The 21,277-nt window shown below is 42.1% G+C and overlaps 1 protein-coding gene across 1 annotated transcript in view; it reads right to left on the minus strand.

The window, feature by feature from the left end:
- nrxn2b (neurexin 2b) overlaps positions 1–21,277 on the minus strand; it is a gene marked incomplete in the record, with an annotated part of 560,348 nt that overhangs the window by 85,342 nt on the left and 453,729 nt on the right. The window contains 1 exon segment of the mRNA XM_035675730.1: positions 19,124–19,305. Coding sequence (XP_035531623.1) covers positions 19,124–19,305 — 182 coding nt within the window.

Below are 21,277 nucleotides of genomic sequence, written 5' to 3' on the forward strand. Positions count from 1 at the left end.
AACAGTCTGCTACACTATAGACTTTGGGCTGCAACCCATTACCAATGTCCCCTTCCCTCCACATCTTGCATTGCACCTTAGTTAGCAGCATGAGCAAACAAACAAACACTGAAAAGCACACAGCAAACCTCAGTTTGCAGACTAGATAGCTAATTCAGCTGTAACACACTGGACAGTTTAAAAACAAGACCGTAAAAGTCAAGATTAGTCTGTTTAAATGGTAAATTATGTTGTTACTTCTCAATACAACTCCAAACTGTCTGTCCTTATCATGCAAGCTATAGTACAAGTTTGTTTACATTGTATCTCTGAGTTTCTGCCGGCTCAGCTGTCAATCAAACACATGCAATAACTCAGATGGTGAGATGCTAAAGGAGCATTTTTGATATGCTCCAAAGACCTTTTTTATTCTTATCAATAATAAAAATATCAATACCTCGGCATTGCTATCAGGTGGACTGAAAACAACAAGAGTGGTTGTAGGTTTAATAGAAGCCTTTTATAGATAGAAGTGGACGCAGTAGAATAAGTGGTATCTGATATTTTATCAAATGCTAAATATCAGTCAGCACAAAGAGAAAACTAACATGTGAGCTAAACCCAATAAACCTCTGAAGTGAAGTGAAACGTGGAACAGATCAAAACTGATACAAGAGAGAAAAATGACTGGAGAAAGAAAGATTAAAGAGAAAGATCTAGATGTGGAGAGACGGTCAGTGTCTCAGGGCAGGTTGTATCCATGCTGACTTTGATAAGAAGTGAAAGGTTGCATGACACCCTGGCCTCAGCTGACATTAACCCATGTAGAGTGACACCAACAGGGTGAGAAAGGCCGAGGACGAGGCCTTGCTGGAGGACACTCCAGGGTTGTGATGCATTATGCACCCGAGTGACATGAAGGTCAACGACAGCCGCCCCGCAGAAGACGCTGATACGAGCTGTGTGTGGATGTCTGTCTGCTTATGTCTATAACGTGCACCATATTCCAGCGCTCAGAGACTGTCTAAATCTCTCTCAAATACAGGTAATGTCCTCGCTTTGACAGCCTAGTCGGCTCACATTTGGATGCGAGCAGAAAAGAAACAGATAAAACGAGAATCCCTTTGGATGGAGCCCTTCCTTTAGTACGCATGTTGAATCACCTATGTGAGCGGGGGTGGCACAAGGCTGCCGTGCTCCCGCTGGAGAATGCATTCAGGAGCTGCCGCTTTATCAGTTGCCACTGAACACAGCGGCAGTGACATTACACAATTCCAATCAGATTCAAAGTCAACTCTCTTGACATTTCTCTTCTGCTCATTGCGGTCGCAAAATGGCTGCCCATGAACAAATGTCCGAGAGCTCAAGGACGGCGTGTAATGGTACTTTCAGTAATTAGAAGGGATCTGCGCCATCGCAACAAACACCTCTTATATCATGGCTAATAGCATCAAAGCAACAGATTAAACGTGCTGTAGGACACTGCGAGGAAGTTTACAGTTTAATTAAAGCCTGTTTTAACTTTTGTGTTTGATGAGGGAATTGGTGCTTTCTACCCCCTCACTAGCCAACGGGGAGTGGAATACGAGCGCCGCATCTCTAAATACGGCAGTGAGGAGACACTGGCATATGTTGTTAATATCCTCGTAGAATAAACGCAGCTGTAACAAGCATCATGGCTGCATACATTTATTGGCTGGAGTGTATGGGAATGTGCCTGGAGGATACCATAATGAAGTATTTAGATTCTGCAGCTGGTGCTTTTTAGGGAGGTATTCTCTGAGCACTGTTGATTGTAAAACAGAAAAAAATAAGACGCTTTTATGTCACAGTTTGAGTCTCTTGACATTTCTATTTTACTTGGAAACTTATTGCTAATAACGTACATATGTTGTATATATTTTCTAGTCTAAAAGGGGGCAGGTGGAAGTAGGGATGACGAATCAGCAGACGTTGCAAAAGGACAGACACAGGTGTTTTCTCACCATCTGTCTCACTCTGGTGATGTGAAAGTGCGTGAATACTAAGAATGCTAAATACATGTGAGAATGAGGGAGCTGTCTGAGAGAGGTGTCGGGTGTGTGTCTGTGACCACACCCTCCCCTCTGCGCCTGTCACGATACCTCACCCCGTATAACAGGCAGATTAGGGCGACCTTACCTCTCTTTATCTCTCCAGACAAGCATTAAACTTTATAATATGGCTCCACAGCGAGCGGGGGATCTCATTTTATAAATGCTCGGCTAAATGACCCGCCAGCCGCCACGGGTATGGTTCCGTCTTTACTATTTCTTTTTCATTTTCATCATTCCAGGGGATAATTAAGAGTCGGAGACTAGGCGACGGTGGTAGTGGAGGGGTGCTCCCGTCCTCTCAGCTGCACAAGGAGGTATTTTGTGCCTTAAATTGCCATTCAGGCCAAGTTAGTGTTAATTTGTTGCCAAGGGGTAACTTTAACCCCTCTTTTCTTACTATCATCTAATATACTTCTCATTTAAGATACTGCCTTCTGTGAGATGGGGGATATGCAACACTTTAAGTCAGGCATCACCAATATAAGGATGTGACCTGAAGGGTACACTTAAATCTTTCAAAATAAGTATTATAAGTATTATAAACTATATATTATCATATACTATAGTATATAATGTCAATAATTAAGTCTTGATTAACTTATATATTTGAAAGCATTAATTATGTACTATATAAGTCCAGTGTGTAACATTTAGGAGGATCTATTGGCAGAAATGGAATACAATATTTATGGGCATGTTTTCATTAGTGTATAATCAATTAAAAATTAGAATTCTTGTTTGTTTGTAACTTAGAATTTTAATCTGGGTCCTCTTCTACGGAGTCCATCATGTTGAACTGCCATGTTTGAGTTTTATGGCCACTATAGTTTCTCCTACAAGAATGGGATGGTGAGGTGACAGCGCCGCAATCAGCGACTACATCACTAGATGCCACTAAATCCTCCAGACTGGTCCTTTAATAGTGTAACAAACAATAATAACTTACAATAAAATTATATGTATTGTTTGTTTAGTTATCATAAGACCCTCTTCTGACTGTAGTCAGAGAAATGTTACTTTAAATAAACCAAAATAGAGATTGTGGTAGATGTAGCCTTGAATACTGTTGGCATACTAATGGCATGGCATATGAATCTACACTCTGAAAGCAATCTTTTACTAAACCCCAGATTACACATACGCTTTACTAATCAGCAAGCCAATTAGGCCTACTGGAATAACCTTTCCTGCTATCTGTTTCACCCAGCTGAGCACGGATATAAAATGATGGTTGCCGCTGCAGTTCACATATGTGCATTTTAGCGTTTATAGTTTGCATGCATGCGCTTGAACTATCTAGATTAATATTTCTTCCTTTAAACAGCCAGCTGCAGTGAGTAATAATCTGTAGCCACAAGATATTTTTTGCTAGTTTTTGTGGATGTACACTCATTCTGTTTGGCATCAGGGGAAACAAAACATAACACTGTGTGGTACACAGAGGTAGGTGTGGTCTTGGAGCACTTTGTGCTTAACTGTGAGCAGTGAGATGGTGGTACAGTAAATTATAGCATTAAAAAAATCGTGTCAAAGAATGTTTAACCTTTGTAAGAGCCTGCATTAGTTTGTTATTGCTTACTCTTTACAAAATCGCTGATTATACTTAATTTTGTATTATTTTTTATGATATGAGCCTAAGAGGGTAAATAAATTGAATTTAGGCAGGTTCACCTTCCTTAAGGGGATTGTACATACTGCAGTAATGTACTGTTGTGCATTTAATAACATTTTGATTAGGACTTGTCACGTCTTGCATCAACAAAAATACAGCATGTAATCTTGTTGTAGTACCAGGGAAGACTGTAATGTCCGGAAGGGTCTGATAATGACTGAAGTGACTACTTACAGCTATTTAGCCCTCTACTTCAGTTGTCCTGTGATGGGGTGCTTCCAGAGTCACATATTGTTAACTTGCAGTGAATCAAATACAGCAAAAAAATATATAAAAAGCTATAAACTTTCACTGAAACTTTTCATCTGTGGATTGCTCTCTACCCATAATTTCAGCTGACACCCCCTGTTACGCATTTTACAGCTGAGTGTCACATACTTGTCTCGGGAAAGCCGCAGTATTTCTCTACTGGCATCAGGCCTTACAGGAATATGTACAGGCTATTTGCCACACTTTTCATGTCACATCAGATTCAGTAGCTAACTTGCAGCCCCCTCTGACCCTTCTCTCAGATTTCATCCTTTCTCAATGTTCAAGGACCCTCCAGATTTACACATTAAACACTGGTAGTGCTGTACCAGCTGTCTAGCCGACTCCCTCATTCATCAGGCCAGATGTGCAGCTAATTGTCATGGCAAGCGTGGCATCTCAACACCCCGCCGTGACAGCTTCCAGCATGGGGAGATTTATGAAGCATGTGTCTGTATGCATGTTTATGTGTGTATGTGATGTTCTGAATGTGACAAAGTCCCCTTCCCGCTTCCCCTCTAAACCTTCTGACCCCTGGGATGTCTCTGTCAGCAGTGATGCAACTCTAGGCATAGGTGATGTCAGATAGGTGTGATGGAGGTGAGCTTGTATCGAGTCTTTAGCCCACCCATGAAGGCCAAACAGAGTGCAAGCGGGATCCTTCACACACAGCTGCAAACCTGGCAGGGGGGCACCAGAGCTGAGAGGCACCACCCCCGGCCATCTGACCCAGAGAAGGCTCACTGATCTCGGCCTTGTTAAAACAGCAGGTGGGGGCCCTCAGAATAGCTCCTGGGTGTCCTCCTCTTCTCTGTGTAACTGGCATCACAGTCAGTGCATAGATCATCCCTCGCAGGTGGGTTGAAAATGTGTGTCTGCATGTGTGTGTGTGAATGAGAGAGAGACAGTCTGGATGGCTGGGGAAGTGCCTGTTGTTTACGCATCTTGTTTTCTCTCTGATGATAATACATCTGCTGCTTTTGGAAACAGACCATCGTGCGCCATTACATCTGTTGATTAGCTAGCCGATTGCTTTTGATCAAGTGGATGCAGAGAAAGGCATTACTGATGCTCAATACATCTGCCTTATGACTGCCAGTGTAAACAACCCTGGAACGCCGCTGTAAGCGATTGCTGTTAATCCATCAGGGAAATGGTCTCCTCGGCCTCGACTATTGCCTTTTTCTAATTATTGGGACTGCCAGCTTTGATAACTATGCCCTATCTGTCACATATGTATGGATTGCACCCCGGTTGACTGAGCGAAGATTGCATGGCAATGTAAACTGGTGAGCAGGTGGAGTAAGCAAGACGGGGAAAAAGCTTCATTTGTCAACGCAGATGACTGTGGTCTGCCTCTGCGTCCATTCATCATGCTTCAGTGGCAGTGATGTGGATCATACAAATCTGACATGCTTTTCTGAATGCACCCTACATATGCCCTGTGGATGGGTCCACAGTAGCAAAGTGCAAACTGACATCCAACCTGGTCACCATGGAAGGGGCTTAGGCTCAGCAGAGTGGCTGCGAGAAGCTAATTTTCATCTGTGTATTAATCAAACAGGCATGTGGGTTCAGCTAATTGCTCTGGGAAGACATCCAACTAGCAAGCCTTTTTTCCCTCGAGTTGGCCCAGCTCTTTGCAGAGCATAGGAACAGCTTGACAGCTACTGCCCCAGTCTTAGTTGAGTGGGACGGATCCATGTGTCCAAAATGCACAGGATAATAGTCAGAGTTGGTGGACTCTTTGTCTTGTAAGTGACTTCTTGCTTGCCCTAATGAGCCATTGCTACTGCCAAGTATCCTCTTTAACTTTATAGATATGGTGGGAAATGTCAGATTCTCTGCTGCTGTGGACACATTTGCTGATCTGCCCACGTCCCTAAACGTCTCACATCATAGGCTATGCTGAAATAATGTCAGCACATTTCCCTTTTTTGGGCACTACATAAAACACAGCTTCCTACCCTTATTATAGTCAAACTGGCGACTTGTTCCTCCCTTATTTGCAGCAACTCTCCCTCAGCCTTTTGCTACATCAGCTACGGATATAAGGGCACTTATTCAGCATATCATTCTGAAGCCTGGCTCTGTGTAAGTACAAGCACTGACTCAGCAAAGAGGGAGTGGAAGAGAAAAACAGAGATGTAATAAAAGAATTAGAGAGACGGAGAGTTAGGAAATGAGGGAACAAACAAGAATAACTTTAACCTTCTAGCAACATCTATCAATTCTGTTTGGCAAATTAAAATTTTAAAAAGGAGCTGCAAACACATTTAATGATGTCTGTGTTTCCTGGCTCCTGGTTGAGTATAAAGCTCACAGTTTACTTAAGAGATTACCTTTGCTTTCCTTTGTATTTCACCTTTTAATTTGCACTAAAGCATTACTACATGAGGGGAAAGAAAGAAAGAGAGTCAAGGCGGGCGTGGTTACAAACTAAATGGCTGAAAGCTGTTGCTGATTCTTGCATCTGATTGTCCTGAACCCAACCGGATGATCCGAAGAACACGGCGGTACACCCAATTCCCAGCAGCAGCAACTAAATGAATGAATGATGAACTTCCTTCTCCTCCTAAATTGTGCAGGAATAATACAATGGCACCAATCCTTCAATCACTTATTAAAGGTTCCTCCCTTGTGGCTTTACTTCCCCTAAATGTTAGGGAGGGAGCATGTGAGACAGCGCAGCTCAGTGAGAATCAAAGAGCCAGAAAATAGTCTTGATTCTTGACGTATATTCTCAGTCTGACACAGTTTTTTGTTTGGTCTTGTTTATTTCCACATCTCCCACGTGTCACAAAAGAAATGATCTTCTCCCTCTTCAGGTCTCGATTCACACAGCTCTTATGACTGCAAGCTTAAGGAAACAAAAGCCCTTATTTTGTTTTGTTTACTGAAGCCCATTTGCAGTTTTGGCTGCTTGTGTATTTCCCTCCAACTGACCCCCTCCCAGGAGAAGGAACGAGACGCTGAACGGAAGCCGGAATGAATCAAAGTGAGTGAGAGCTATACTATTTATTTCCCCCCTTCCTCTTCCATCTATGATCAAATTCAGAGCCAATTTTGACACAAAAGAGACACAAAAGACACAAAAGAGGATACAGTCCATGAGTACATACTGACAGGCAGACAGATTGTTGTTGAAATGGGGGAAAATGGGGATTGAGTGAGAATAGAGAGCATTAAGCTGCTGCAAAGTTTGTGTGTATTTATGTTGACACAATAACTGATATTTTAATTCTGTGATACATACAATTTCTTTTATATGGGAACATATATGTGGCATGGATTAGCTTAAAGCCAAAGAGGAGGGGTATTTATGGAGGAATCCTTATGCACAAGCAACTAAACCACATAAGTATTTTTGTGTATATCTGCAAACATAATCCACCCACTCCTCTTTCTCTCTTTTCTATCTTTGCCCTCTCTGTACACACCTGTCTCCAAATCAATCACCGTCTTCCCTTCAAATCCAACCAAAAAAGCGCTCTTTACAGCAGATTTACCAAAGCAACACGGCAGCTGCAGCGAACGAATCCTATTTGCACCTTATCGGCCAGGTGATAGCGCATGAAAGATTCAGCAGTGAGCATCCATAGGATGGTCTCTACGACACAGTTTGCACAGACCTCGGGGGCCCATGGTGCATTGGTTATCGCCGGTCTGACAACAGGATTTCATCTTTGGGGTAAAGAGAGAGGAAGACAGGACAATCGACTTCTCTCGCTGCTCAGTGAGCTAAAACCACAGTCACTCATATCAGTGGGGATGGATTACCGGTGAAAACTACTCCTCGACCCATAAAGAAGAAAAAATTGAAAAGACAGAAGGGGGCGATGGGCTAAATGTGAGGCATAAGGACATTTTTTGCTCTTGAAGGAAAATTCCTTCATAACGTCTATTTTCTTGGTTTTTGCCATTATTTCTAGGAGCAAATGACATGGGAACTTATTTGTTGTTACGATATGGGAAGTATGTCCAATTGAGCAGACAATCAGACTTACTTAGAGAGTGAAAACTATAAAATTATTACCCAAAACTGTCTGTTGTGTCACTGTCAGTAGACCATAGACTCATAGATTCAACTTGACTCAACCTTGCATAATTATGACTAGATGACAAGCTGTCACAGACAACTCTTAACAGTTGTATGATTGCAGATTTGGTTGGGTGAAGGTTATAAAATACTTGAAGTTTATTTACCTTTACAACTTTTTACAACTTGGATAAAGAAACCAATCATTACGATAACTCCAATATGGCATAAATACGATATTACTAGTACAACAGTTTTACCTCCAAACAACGTGATTTAAATAATTTAGCTAAACTGTTGGCTGCTCTGCTCATGTTAACACAGCGAAGTTGCTGTGTTAACATCTGTACAGTGTTAGCAGATAGAAATGATGGCAAAACTACAAACTAATGACCCCATTTATAAAAGGCAAGAATTGTGTCATTTATTCTGTTCTTTTCAATCTCCCTCCTTCCCTCTACTGTCAGCCTCTTGTTTCCTCTCCAAGCAACAGAAATTAATTGGCAGCAGACCAACTGCTCAAGTTACGGTGAGTGGACTAAATATACTTGGCCTGTGGACATCGACCATCAACACACCCACGCAGTGCATGTAACGGCACTTGTTGTACACAGACTTTATCAGTGGAGCAACCTCAGCGACCTAAAGGTGAACCCAGTCTGAACTGAGTAAATGGAAAAGCATCATGGCACACTCACTGCCATGTTCCTGGCCTCGCCGATTGCCACTTTTTCTTCCACAGAGGGATGAATTTAACTCACTGCTGAACACCGGCTGTGGCATTTATCTTTTATTCCAAAACGAAATTACAGTTTTAAAAAAAGTGCTCTTCTTATCTTTGCTCTACACTGGTCTCTTTTTAAGATCTTCACTCTCCGTTCTGACCAAATTTATGCTGACGGCTCCGCACATTCATTCTTAATGGCGTTCATTTTCAGAACAACAAAAGCAGTGAATAATGAAGTGTTTTTTCCTGGTCTGCCAACAGCAGAATGCTTGATGGACTTGCAAAGTTAAGAGTGGCGACTGAGAAAGGATGCATTCATCATTGCTGCCTTGAGTACATCACTGGGGGCTTGGAAACACAGACATGCGCGCTCTGCATGGATGAGCAGATGTAAACATCTTTTTTTGCCTCTCCTGGCCTGTGAGACATTCTCCTGTAGTCCATCTTTCTCTCTATGGCTCTGTTGTTTTTTCACTCAGTCTGTAAGTCCATTTCTCTTTCTACCTATCAGTCTTTCCTGCTCTGCTTTCAGTCTCGACTATGTTCATGGTAGAAACATCCTGTCAAGGGTAGTTCACAAGCACACCCAGATAAGAATGAGAAAAGATTCAGTAACAGTGTTTGGGCTTTAAGCTGACCACAATTTTAAGATAGAGGTGGAAAACGTTCAAAGCAGATTTTTGGAGTCGACACTGAAAAGTCTGACAGTGTTGATTTTCTTCACAGCAAAACAACACTCACACTGTTTGGGCAATAAGATATAGATTATTTTTTCTCCGGGAAAGTGGGCCAAAAGTGATGTAGGATGCTCATTTGGTGGTCGATTGATATATTAAAGGGGGGCATGGACTCACAGCGGTTTTACAATCAATAGAAGACATAAGCTTTATTAAAACAGTACAGAAAGTCAATAGACAAACTTTCATGGAAAGGGCAAGAATGAATTATGGATGTGGTGATGAATCAAAGAGGGGAGAAGACATAAGGGTCAACCAAAGTCCAAAAAGTATTAGATAAAATGCTAACAGGCAGCTTTCAATGATACTCAGCAGACAATTATAACACACACAGAAGCTGAGGGAAAGCCTTAAAAATGAAAACTGCGAGTTTGTATTTGTAGGAAATGTGATGTTTGTTTAAGGATGACGTATCCACTCTGAAATTCCTGCATGTGTCAGCATTATGAGTTAATCACGGAAGAGAATAGTTTTAATGAGAACCTTCAGAATAGGGCAGACACCTGTGCGTTCAAACAGAAAATGAGTGTATTAGTCACAGAGAATCGTTAATAGCGGTGGCGGCAGCAGCAATAGTAGGTGTAGATGAATCAGAATGCTAATGAAGGCATAATTTCTAATGAGTAATGTTGTATGAATTTAGAGTTGTGTTAAATAAATGGGCTGTCCCGTCTGTGCCGGCCCTGGCGCTTACTGCAGCGAGTGATGGGGAGGCTCAGCTAAAGTGCATCCAGAGGGAGCTGAGGGCCAGATGTGCAGCGGTGACATTTGGAAAGGACCTCACAGTGGTCATCTCCTCAGGGCACCTCACTAAAAACGTAGACTGGATACATGTGCTCTTTTTTTCTTCTCCATCTCTGTACGTGCTCTTAATTTCTTCCTGTCCTCCCCTCCTCTTCCCTTCTTCCTCCCAATCCCATGCTACTTCTCTCTCTCTATCAGCTCGGACTGTCAAGACCAGCTATATATATATTTTCTTTTTTCTTTAGGTTTCAAGCTGATCCATGCAGGCGTATTGTGAAACCCTTACATGTCAGGCTCATTGAGTTAAATCCTAAATCTCTGAGATTAAAAACCCACCCGACGAACGGGAAACGCTGCACATTAAATTTTAAATAAAAACTCACAGGAGTAGTGAAGACGACACTGTCAGCGCGATGCAGCACAATGCTGATAACATAATCTGTGTGGAAAATTATGAAAATGAAACACATGCATCATATTAGATCGCTGGTAGACTCGCATTTATCAACGCCGTGCAGTCGTACAGTGCTCATCTGGACTAAGCTGATGAACGTATTGTGTATACACTACAAGTACAGAGGTAGATGGGAGAAACAAGAATGTAGACAATGACCAGAAAGAACAGGGTAGTTTTGGCTTCCCAGGTGATTATTAAAGGCAGGACTGAAACCATACAGACACGCCTGCTCCCTTGGACCCTAATAGCTTATTGATCCAGAAAGCCCATCCACCACTTTGCTCTCACAGGATACATAGCCAGTGTGAGCTACAAGTACAGTGACCTACAGTCAGTAAAGATTGTTGAGGCCAGCTTGTTAACAAGAAAATCTATTTTTTTATGGACTTCTCATTAGTTAGTTTCAGTATTACATGTGAATTTTAAATAGTATAGACAGCTAATTTGCAAAAGACTATCCTAATTTTATTTGCCAGTAAAGATTTGAAACCTGCTTACAATTGGTAAGTTGAACAAAGAGACAAGCATTTTAAATAGGTGTATATATGAGAAAACTAGCCTAGTCCTGAATACTCCTTATCCGTGGTTTTAGATAATGCTTTCGGGGTGGGTTAGTGGTTTGTGCACATTTTCAAGTGTCCTTTATGAAGAAACTAAACCCCAAATTGCTTCCGATGTGGACAAAAGCATCTGCTGATTGAGTTTAGCTTCAGTGAATCCACAAATTGGAAACATTACATTACAGTGTGTGTGGCAAACCAAACTGACATCCTTGTATCTACAGTACAGCGCACATCAACTGTGAAGATCTATATTTAACAGAAGATATTGGAAACACAATGTAATTTCATCCATTACTTCCTGAGTGCATGTTCCTCAAGAGTACATCAACACTGTATTATATAGGCAGCCCTGCTCTGTGGAGGTTTAATCAGATTGTGCTTCTGACCACACATCAATCAGCAATGCTAATACAGGTGCTTTCCATCCACTGTAAAAGGCAAAACAGCTCTTGTGACATCAGTGGTTGGCGTGCGGCCACAAATACGACATGCTTAATACAGTATGTGCTTGAAATGCTTCAATCCAATGCAGTGAAGCAGGACTTTGTGACAGTATGTAATTCAGTGTAGATGTCCATTCTTTCAGCCGCTGCACAGCTGACAAAATAAATGACCCTCTAATAGCCCATTTACATTTAGATCTGATAAATTAGCCAAGCCGCACGGTGTAGTGAAGTGAAGCTCTACACTTCAGCAGTAGTCAGTTACTTCTTGGATCCATAAAGTGCCACGCATCTAAAAATCAAGACAAATGACCAAACAGGTACCAGCAGAGGCACTGCTTTAAAATGGTCGTCCAAAGAGTTGTGAGACCCTGAGGCCCTCTCACCGCTCAAATAGATGGATTTTAGTAATGAATGGTTAGATATGAAAGGACTCTACCAATCCTTGTGAAGGAGGTGGGATTTATATGAAGGTCCAGCTCCTAATCCCCTTACCCATCCAAAGTTAGCCACCCATGATGAAACCTCTAAGGTAGAGGTAGCCTCCCCGTCAGCTCCCGCCCTGCCGGCCCCTCCACCCGCAGGGACAATTAATTAGTGATGTGAAGGGGAAGGATTAATCGATATGCTGTCAGGCTCCCGCCAGCCGAGGAGAGAGACCCTGCCAAACCCACCAGGACCCGATCTCATTACTGACGGCGGCCCACGCTCCCCTTTGCGAGGCAGCTGCATTCATCAAAGCAATGGCTGCTTCATCCCTCTGTCCCTCCCTGCATGTTTGGCTTTTACCTGGCTGACAAGATGAAGGAGAGTAGGTTGGAGAAGTGACATGCATTTAAGAAAGGAAAGGTGGGAGAGGGGGTGGGAGTTATAAATAAGGAAATAACAAAAGAATGTGTGGGGCTGCCCTTGTAAATTGTGTGCATGTATTAAAGTGTGCACTAGGGCTAATCATACATGTCTTGTAAGTGAATGTGAAGGTGTCCTTGCAAATGTGTCTGTGAGCAACTCTGGCAGCTAGCTGGAACCTGAGAGCAGTGTGTGACTCTGTGTGCTACTGACAGCTAGTTAGGAGTAAAGGCGTACTATGTGTATGTGTGTGTGTGTGTGTGTGTGTGCGCGCCTGTGCGAGTACATGCACACGCATTCCCTCTGTGCATATATGTGTGTCTGTGTTACCGGGGGCGGGGAGTTGAGGATAAAAGCCTCTGCCTCTCTCTGACAGTTTTATCCGCATCACCATCTGCCTTTATCTGACGCCAGCATCTCTCGGCTCCCCGCTGCACTCTCAAAGCTCTCCATCCACACCGTTCCACTCGCCACTCATCTCATCCCAGGCTGCTGTCAAACATCAGATCACGTTTTTCAACCCATAATTAAACAGCCACTGGCTTAAACCCTTGACAGATAACCTGTGGCGGTGGTATATCCCAAAAAAAGAGGAGCCTTCCTCTCATTAGGCGGCAGTGAGAGGAAAAGAGAGCATGGTGAAGCTAATCAAGTCAGATGCTACACTTCATATTTTGTACATGGGGATGCTGACCACAAAAAGCCTCTGTGTCTGACTCTATTCCTTTCTCAATCAGCGTTTGTCACATGCTGGGAGAGGGGTAACGGTTGGGTCAACTGGAGAAAATATAGCTGTGTCCCTTTTGCTTTACCCCCGTCCCTCTCTCTCTGCCCCTGCTCAAAGTAGACATTTGTAGTGAGGGATGGCTCCCTAACTGGTAATCAGAGGCAGCCCTTATTTAATGCTATGAGCCGGGACTGGACAGCCAGTGATGGAGGTACTCGGGGAGGCCCGCTGTGCGCTGTGCACCGGCCCATAACTGCAGATGAGACACTTCCGACCGAGCAGTTAGCGCGACAACTTGCCAGCTGTAAATGTAATGACTGTCAAATGTGAGCGGTGCCTGTGAGAACAGCAATAAATACAAATAGACACCTCTAAAAAAATATATTAAAAAAGATTGTGCAAGTCCTAGTTTGAAAGGTGCATCTAAACTGCTACAACTTTACCATCTGTCAGGCCATTTGGAAAGTTTATGAGTAGCTCATGAAGAGAATGACTCTGATATTTGCTCCTTTCTTCATTAATGACTCATCTCTCTGTGCATAACAAATAACCCCAATTTGCTGCTCAGTTCTTTGTGCATTAATTGCCTTGAGTGAAAACAGCTACATAAAAGACTCACACATTTTAACTGTCTTAAGCAAGGAATATTACTTCTGCTTAGATTAAAGAACGTGCATGGTAATTTCTATTAATACCTGATGAGTCATTAAGCTGAAGATAGTTTAAGTTTTGTGAGGCCCCTTTAGACAAGCTGTTTCCTCCATATTGTAATCAACAAACATTTTTGAGCAAAATATGGGACAATCTTCCAAACTTGGCCTACCTCAGTGCCTTTGTTTACCACACTAGGTGGGGGGAAGCCTGCAGTGCTGTCACCTGAGCCAGGTAGCAGGACAGCAAAGCATGAAACTGGAGAAAGACGAGGCGTTCTAGACAGACGGAAATGAAAGGTAACACTTCTCTCATGCCCAGTTTTCAAATTGCCAATGTTTGTGTACAGACTATCATGTCAGCACAAAACAAATGAATGTTGTACTTTTGTTTGCACTGAGATATGACTGTGTGAAAACACACCTGACTAGGCCACACAACTGCAGCTTTCACACTCTGTTTAGTAAGGCTAAGGCAGGTGTGTGCCCTTACAACTGCGCAGGAACTGGCTGGTGTATCGCCTTAAATGGCACTACTAGATTGTTCACCTGTTCTTGAAGTTCTTAAATTCTATCACTGCTGCCAACATGAAAACTATTGGTGGACATTTTTAAGTTGCCTTCAACTTGATCAACAAGTTTGAGTCATCACACCATTTGAAAATTTAAAGTGATGAAAATGGCACTTAGTTTTGACAATGATGGAACGGGGTGGATGGAGAGCTTTGAGAGTGCAGCGGAAAAGAAAACCTGCTATTGGCTTCAAATTCTTATTTTTATATAAATTATAACCAGTTTCTTTTTGATATGGGTTCCAAGGTCTTGCAAGGACATCTACCTTTTCCAGGAGCCACAGATGGGAGATTTAGCTATCAGCCCACTTCCATATCTGTCTGTACCCTTCATTCCCTGAATCTCACACCCCAGGCCCTGATGGTGGAAATGTCATGAAGATTGGCAAAAATGATGTCCTGCCCTCCCAAATGACCATTTTTACTTCTGTCAAGCTAACATCCTGTGAAAGACATCATGGGGACTGGGGGACATCCTGTCTACTAAATCGAAGAAAACAGAAATGCTCACTGAAGTAATAAAAGTTGTGTCTGTACTGACTCTCCCTCAATCAAGTTCATCAACAATTTTCTTAACTACTACTAATTCTCTAAACTATTCTCCTACTTGGAGAGACAAAGCTTAATCTAAATGTAAGGTCCACTTTACTGAGCTCTTCCCGGAGCTGTCAAATGAATTTCACGCCTTCTTTCAGCAAATGGACCTTGGTCAGGTGTCATCTCTTGACCAAAGTACCTTTCATTCACCAAGATCACATGCCAGAGAAAGATCACATCCGACACCAGAGACCATTCATGAATAGAGATATGGGTTATGATCCCCCCCCTCCAAGTACAGTATACAACTGCCAGTTATCACTCGACTGAGGTCCTCCACTTGGGTCATGTGATGACACCTGAGCAAGTTCTACTTGCTGAAGGAGGCTGTAGCGTATTATTGAAAGACCTGGGAATAGCTAAGTTAAGTGGACTTTCTATCTTCCACACAGTAAATGCAGCATTTTGTTTGGAATGTGAAGGAGATGAACTAGATAGGACCAGTGGCAACAGCCCCTGATGGCTGGATAGACCAATATCAGTATGATGTGAAAACCCCACAACAGTGACTGCCTAGTTGCAAATTCAAACCTGTGGATTTCTCAGGGGTTACAACATGTTCATCTGAGCATAGTGAGTAAAAGGCAGCTGGACTTGCTGAGGATTCTTGAAAATGTTTCACCATTCATCCAATAGGCTTAATTAGTTCTACTGACTCTTGGGGAGTTCTGTGGTATTTAACTTCTCCGGGTGATTAAATACAGAGAAACTCCCCACCAGTCAGTAGAACTGATGAAGTCTGCACGATGAACATCAGACTTTCTTCCAGACCAGACAGATATTTCCAACCTGGATGACAGAGAATCTTTATAGACATATGAGCAATACTGCACTGCAAAAGCAATATGCACAGTCATGTTTGGTCTGCTTAGGGATGATTCATTCCCATGGCATTTTCCAAATAATGAATTTCAAAGCTTTTTTATCTACAACTCTTGAAATGTCAACTAGAAAGTTTACAACACTTTCAGACACACCCACAGTAAATAATTAGGGAAGTGCAAGAAACAATGTATTTTCAGCATATGGCATGTCCTTTTTAAAGCAGCCGCAGTCAGCACATTCAGCACACTCAGCATAAGCATCTCAACCCACAACCTCGACTTTACATCTCCTACCCTGGAGCCTCATGACAGCATGTCAAGGAGATGTAGTGAGTGATGTCCTGCCTTCTGTCAGGTGAATGGACAGAAATGGAGGGCGGGAGTGGCATGAAAGAGGTAGAGACCTGGTAAGGGAGGAAGGGTATATAAAGGGACGGGTGGTTGGTGAGAGATAAGGAATAATGCTCTATTACATCCTCGTGGCATGTTATTATCAGCCGAGCCCACCAGTGCACGTATTTATAGTTAGACGGACAGGCACAGCATCAATCAGTGATGTGTCACACCCTGTAATGACAGGAAATGGTTGTGGTCTGGGTCTGTGGGCTGCTGACTCAATGATACAGGCTTAAAAAGGCCATTAACTTTAGCATTAATTAATTGCGTCATGAGTAATGGTGGATGTCTTCTGACAAAAAACAGGAATCAAGGACACCTCAACAAAACAATGCATTTTCTTTGAATTGTGCATGTCCACTTTCAAATATGTCAGTGAAATCCAATTAGAATCCATGCAACAAGCTAACCTGGAATGAAAAGTGAAAGGCTATTTTTGAACCACTAGCCAAAGCTAACGAATAAGGCCCCAGGTATTGGACCTCAAGGCCACCATCACTGCTTGAACGTGGAGCTATTTTGTAGTTTGATTGGGTCCGTGAGGCCCCTATCAGGCGGGATGATACGGGGCCATGGCTCCTGGGTTCTCAGGTCTAATTTGCCTGTACTTCTCCCCTCAAAGAGAGACGGGCATAATTAACAGGACCCAAACACCCACCGTGGGCTGAACAGAGTCATTTAGGGGAGCGACTCGGGAGGAACGGCAGCAAATGAAATGTAATTGCAATGGGAGCAGAGGAGCCGGGCTGGTGTGTCGGAGTCACTGATGTGTGTGTCAGAGGGAGACAGAGAATGAACAGGCCAGACACGAGGGAATGAGGGAGTAAATGAAAGACACAGAAGTTAGATAAAGAATATGCAGTTGAGAGCAAAACACAGACTGATGAGTGATCGTGAGCGACAGGCAGAGATAAACCAAGAGGAGCTATTCCTTCAGGTTAGTATAAAAAACTACTGCACCTTAAAACTCTACACAAAGTTGAATCTAGGTTAAAGGATCAGTTCACCCAAATTAGATTGAAAAAAGACATTATCTTGCCAACCTCTGGTGGAATCTGGCCATGTCGATAGTTGTGTTGTCATTTCCCCAGGTTTTTGCGATATCTGCCTCTGCCTATCTTGCTGTGATGGAGGTAAATGGAATTTTGTTGTGGTGCTCACAGCATTGAAATTACATTAAAATTCAACAGTGATGCCTCATTCCAGAAACAGTTTCTTGTGACTCAGAATAATCCACAGGAGGCACTGTCAACAGTTTTAATGGGAACTATTTCTTTCAGTTGAAAATAGTTTCGGTCGAAGTAAAGTCTTTGGATTATGTTAAGTAATTAGGACAGTGTTTCTAGAAAAAGATGTCGTTGCTGAATTTATTTTTTATTTCCCTTTTCAATGCTGTGAAACAGCAAGGAAAATCCGTTCAGTTCCACTGTATTTTACTGGTTGCAGAAGTCTCAGAGATGGAAATCTAAAAAAATAGGGCAAGACTGATACAATCTGCATGAAGAGATACCACTAGAGATAAATGAGGAAACATGTTTTTGCAATTTGGGGGAATCAAATATTGGTTTTCTTTTGATATTTCTTTGGCCCATTGGTTGAATCATATGTGATTCTCTCCAAACAATCTTTTAAATATTAAAAAGCAGAAACAGAAACAGAAATATTCCTAAAAAAACTGGAACTGCCCCTTTCAAAGTTAAAAGTTGCTGCAGTTGAACTTTATCCCCACTTCAAACCCAGCATAATGCATTGAGTCCATCGCATTTACAAATGCAATCTTTCATCTTCACAGTCATTACCATTATTTATCACCAATGTGAAGAGCATTCAAATTGGCATTGACCTACTTGGTGCATCCACTAGCTCTCCCCCACTACAATTTCACCTATCCCTCTCTCTTCCCCATCATCCCTCCCTTTGTCCCTCTCAGTTTACGGAGCACTGGATGAGAAGTGACCCTGGGTCAACTATGTTCCTGTCGCTTCCAGGCACGGGCAGCCCAAAACAAATTGGGGTCACCGGGATGTTGGAGTGGTGTGATCACACACACACAGACAAACACACACACATGCTTGTGCAGATGGCTGAGTGTAGATAAGGGTAGATAACAGTGATAGTGTCTTATCACTGTGTACTTTAAGAGAGTGTAAAGGATCTGCGGTAGATCTCTTCCAGCAGCTGGTACAGTAACACTGTAGTTGTGAATCTGACTACGTACTATGTTTTATTTTGTGACTTAAGCAACATGATGTGTGGATTAGAGTCACCAGGTGTGGTCTTGGCTGGTAATTAACAGAAAAAGCCCCCATTAAAATGAAAATGAGCTTTGAATGTAAAATTGGTTGGAGGAAGCACAGGGTCAACGAGACAATTTTAAATGCCTGCTGTCCCTTAATTGCCATTTAAAGTTATCATTAGAGGTGGTTTTAAATGACCTTTAAGCCTAACATATGAAAGCAATAAAAGCAGAGATAAGGCTAATAACTAGTTTGACAGGGGATAAAAATAAATGCTGTTGGGTGATCAGTCATTTTCTGGACTCACAGATTGTGACCCTTGCAAGTACTACACACTAAAGAATCTAAATGCCATTTAAAGGAACCTACTAGAGATAGTATAACAACACAACCTTGTAAATCAAAGAGAGCCAAACTTTATTTTTACCTTTTCACCTTCCCTGCCCTGGTACTTCCCAATCCCCCTTTTCTTTCTGTGTTTTCCCCAGTGATTCATCTGACTGAATGTAGCTTAGGGTACTTTCTTCTTCTTTCCCATTCTTCCATCATTTCACCCCCCTTCAATATCCCCAAGGCGGTATCTTACTATGTGCAGCTCCAGATAATCTCCCAGTCCCTTGGCACTCTCTACCCTGACCAGAACGGCCTCCTTCAGCTGCGTGCTGAAGCCCACTGCCAGCCGGTCTGCCCGTGTGCTCGGCCGGTCATTGGGTGGCCAGGTATATGTGATGAGGGCTCCGCCTCGCCCGAAGATGTAAGTTGTCCCAGCTGCAAAACACAAAGAGGGTAGAAAAATAGGTGTTATCACTGAGTTAGAACATAATAACAACTCTTTAAAAGCTGGAAAGAAAGATGTTAGTTGTGTTTTCAAACACAAACGTAGAATATTTGCAGTCCTACAACAGAAAATAATACGATTGCAAAGGCTGACATGACATTATGTTTTGTCAAAACATTTCATATAACTGCCATTTATGAATTATCTTCTTTCACATATTCTTTTGTTGTGTTGAAGTTTATGAAAATAAGCTGCAATAATATAATTTCCTTTCTCTGAATTGAATACTACTTAAAGAGTGCATGATAAATATAATTTTGTGCTTTAAGTTTCAAACCCACATACTGACTAACAACAAGAACTCTATTCACTAGCATTTCTATGAAGAGAAAAATGTCAAAATCAGTAGCCTGATTATCGTACTTTACTTTATGCACATAATAATAATGATACAACAAACCTATTATGTGGCAGTGTATCATGAAGTCATGTTTAGCTTTAGCACTAGTACTAGCACCAGTGTTGGCTGTCACTCCCCTTTGAAATGTTAATCTGCTGAGCCACTGCAGTTTCAGTTGCACTCAGCTGCCTGCAGTTGCGTTGCATCCAAACTAGGGCGAACTGACAAACTTTATGTTGGCTATGCTGTCAGTATAACCACCACCCCTCAACGTCAACAAAAGAAATTCCTCAGATCTCCCTGTCAAAGGAACTTTGCCTCAACAGTATTTTGAGTTCCAACCGAGAAAAAAAAACCCTCCTCGTGCACTGAGCGATTTCATGTTTGAACCGTAAAAGAGTTAGGACTTGGTTGGGCTCCAATATGCCTGGTGGTGAATGAGAAATGATGGGTGTTGGCTGTGATTAGCATAGAGTAATGAAACCACAGGGAACTGCTCTCAGCCCTGTGGGTCATAAATCATAAATACACATACTGTACATATAAAGACAGGCTGTATGTGTAGATACTAATGCATGTATATGTAGCTATACGAAGAAACTCACTCAAAATGCACACACAGTTGCATTACCCCTTTTTTTATCGTTTTTAGTAACAATATTGACGACACGGGTAATAAAAGCTGCCCAGTTAAATTGAACTGAAATGCCATTATCAAGATTATCAATGTTCTCTTATGTGACTCATGAGTTAAACTTTTAGACACAAAATACCCTAGAGTAAGAGTATACTGAGTATACAAGAGTATACTGACTGACTGAAGAGCAGGATAGTCTCTTTCATATTTAGATTTGATGTTGTTTTGTACATGACATTCTGCTTTCTGAACAAAATATTTATTCTAGTTTCCAGATAAATAAGGTTCTTTCAAGTTTTGTTTTACTACACAATTTGGCCCCTGGTTATGTGTCAGAAAAAAAGTTTAAACTAAATTTTCTAGAACCCAATGATGCCTTCAAATAGCTTCTTGACTGTTTCCAGGTAACAGTCCAAAGGCCAAAGATTTTCAATTTGCACAAAGAAACTAACAAAAGCCTCACTTTTTAAATGCTGCAACAGGCAAGTGTTTGGCATTTTCCCTCGTTAAATGATTAATTATTGATTATTAATTATTGAAACAGTTTTTCTGCTGATTGGCTTCAATTAATGCACAAATTGTTCTAACTGCAGCACTAGATTCACATATGCGCAATAATGCATGAACACGGTAGTGGATAACATGGGTTCTCATCCTGTACCCACGCTTGTGAAAGTACATACACGTGAGCACATACACTCAGACACACACATTTGTCCTTGTTTTGTCATGCCCTACAAATCTCTCTCTCTAGGTGTGCTCTGGTCAGAGAGGATGGCTGCAGAGGCTGTGATGACTGCAGGGCCAACAGGCCTTCAAACAACAACCACAGCAACAGGCCACACACTCTTAGTCATACACAGGGAAGAGGAAGGCTGATAAAGAATGGAGACATGCAGTCTTCTTGTGCACACACACACACACA

This window comes from Morone saxatilis, unplaced genomic scaffold (genome assembly GCF_004916995.1).
Source record: "Morone saxatilis isolate NCDOM2014 unplaced genomic scaffold, NCSU_SB_2.0 Contig4, whole genome shotgun sequence".
Lineage (NCBI taxonomy): Eukaryota > Metazoa > Chordata > Actinopteri > Moronidae > Morone > Morone saxatilis.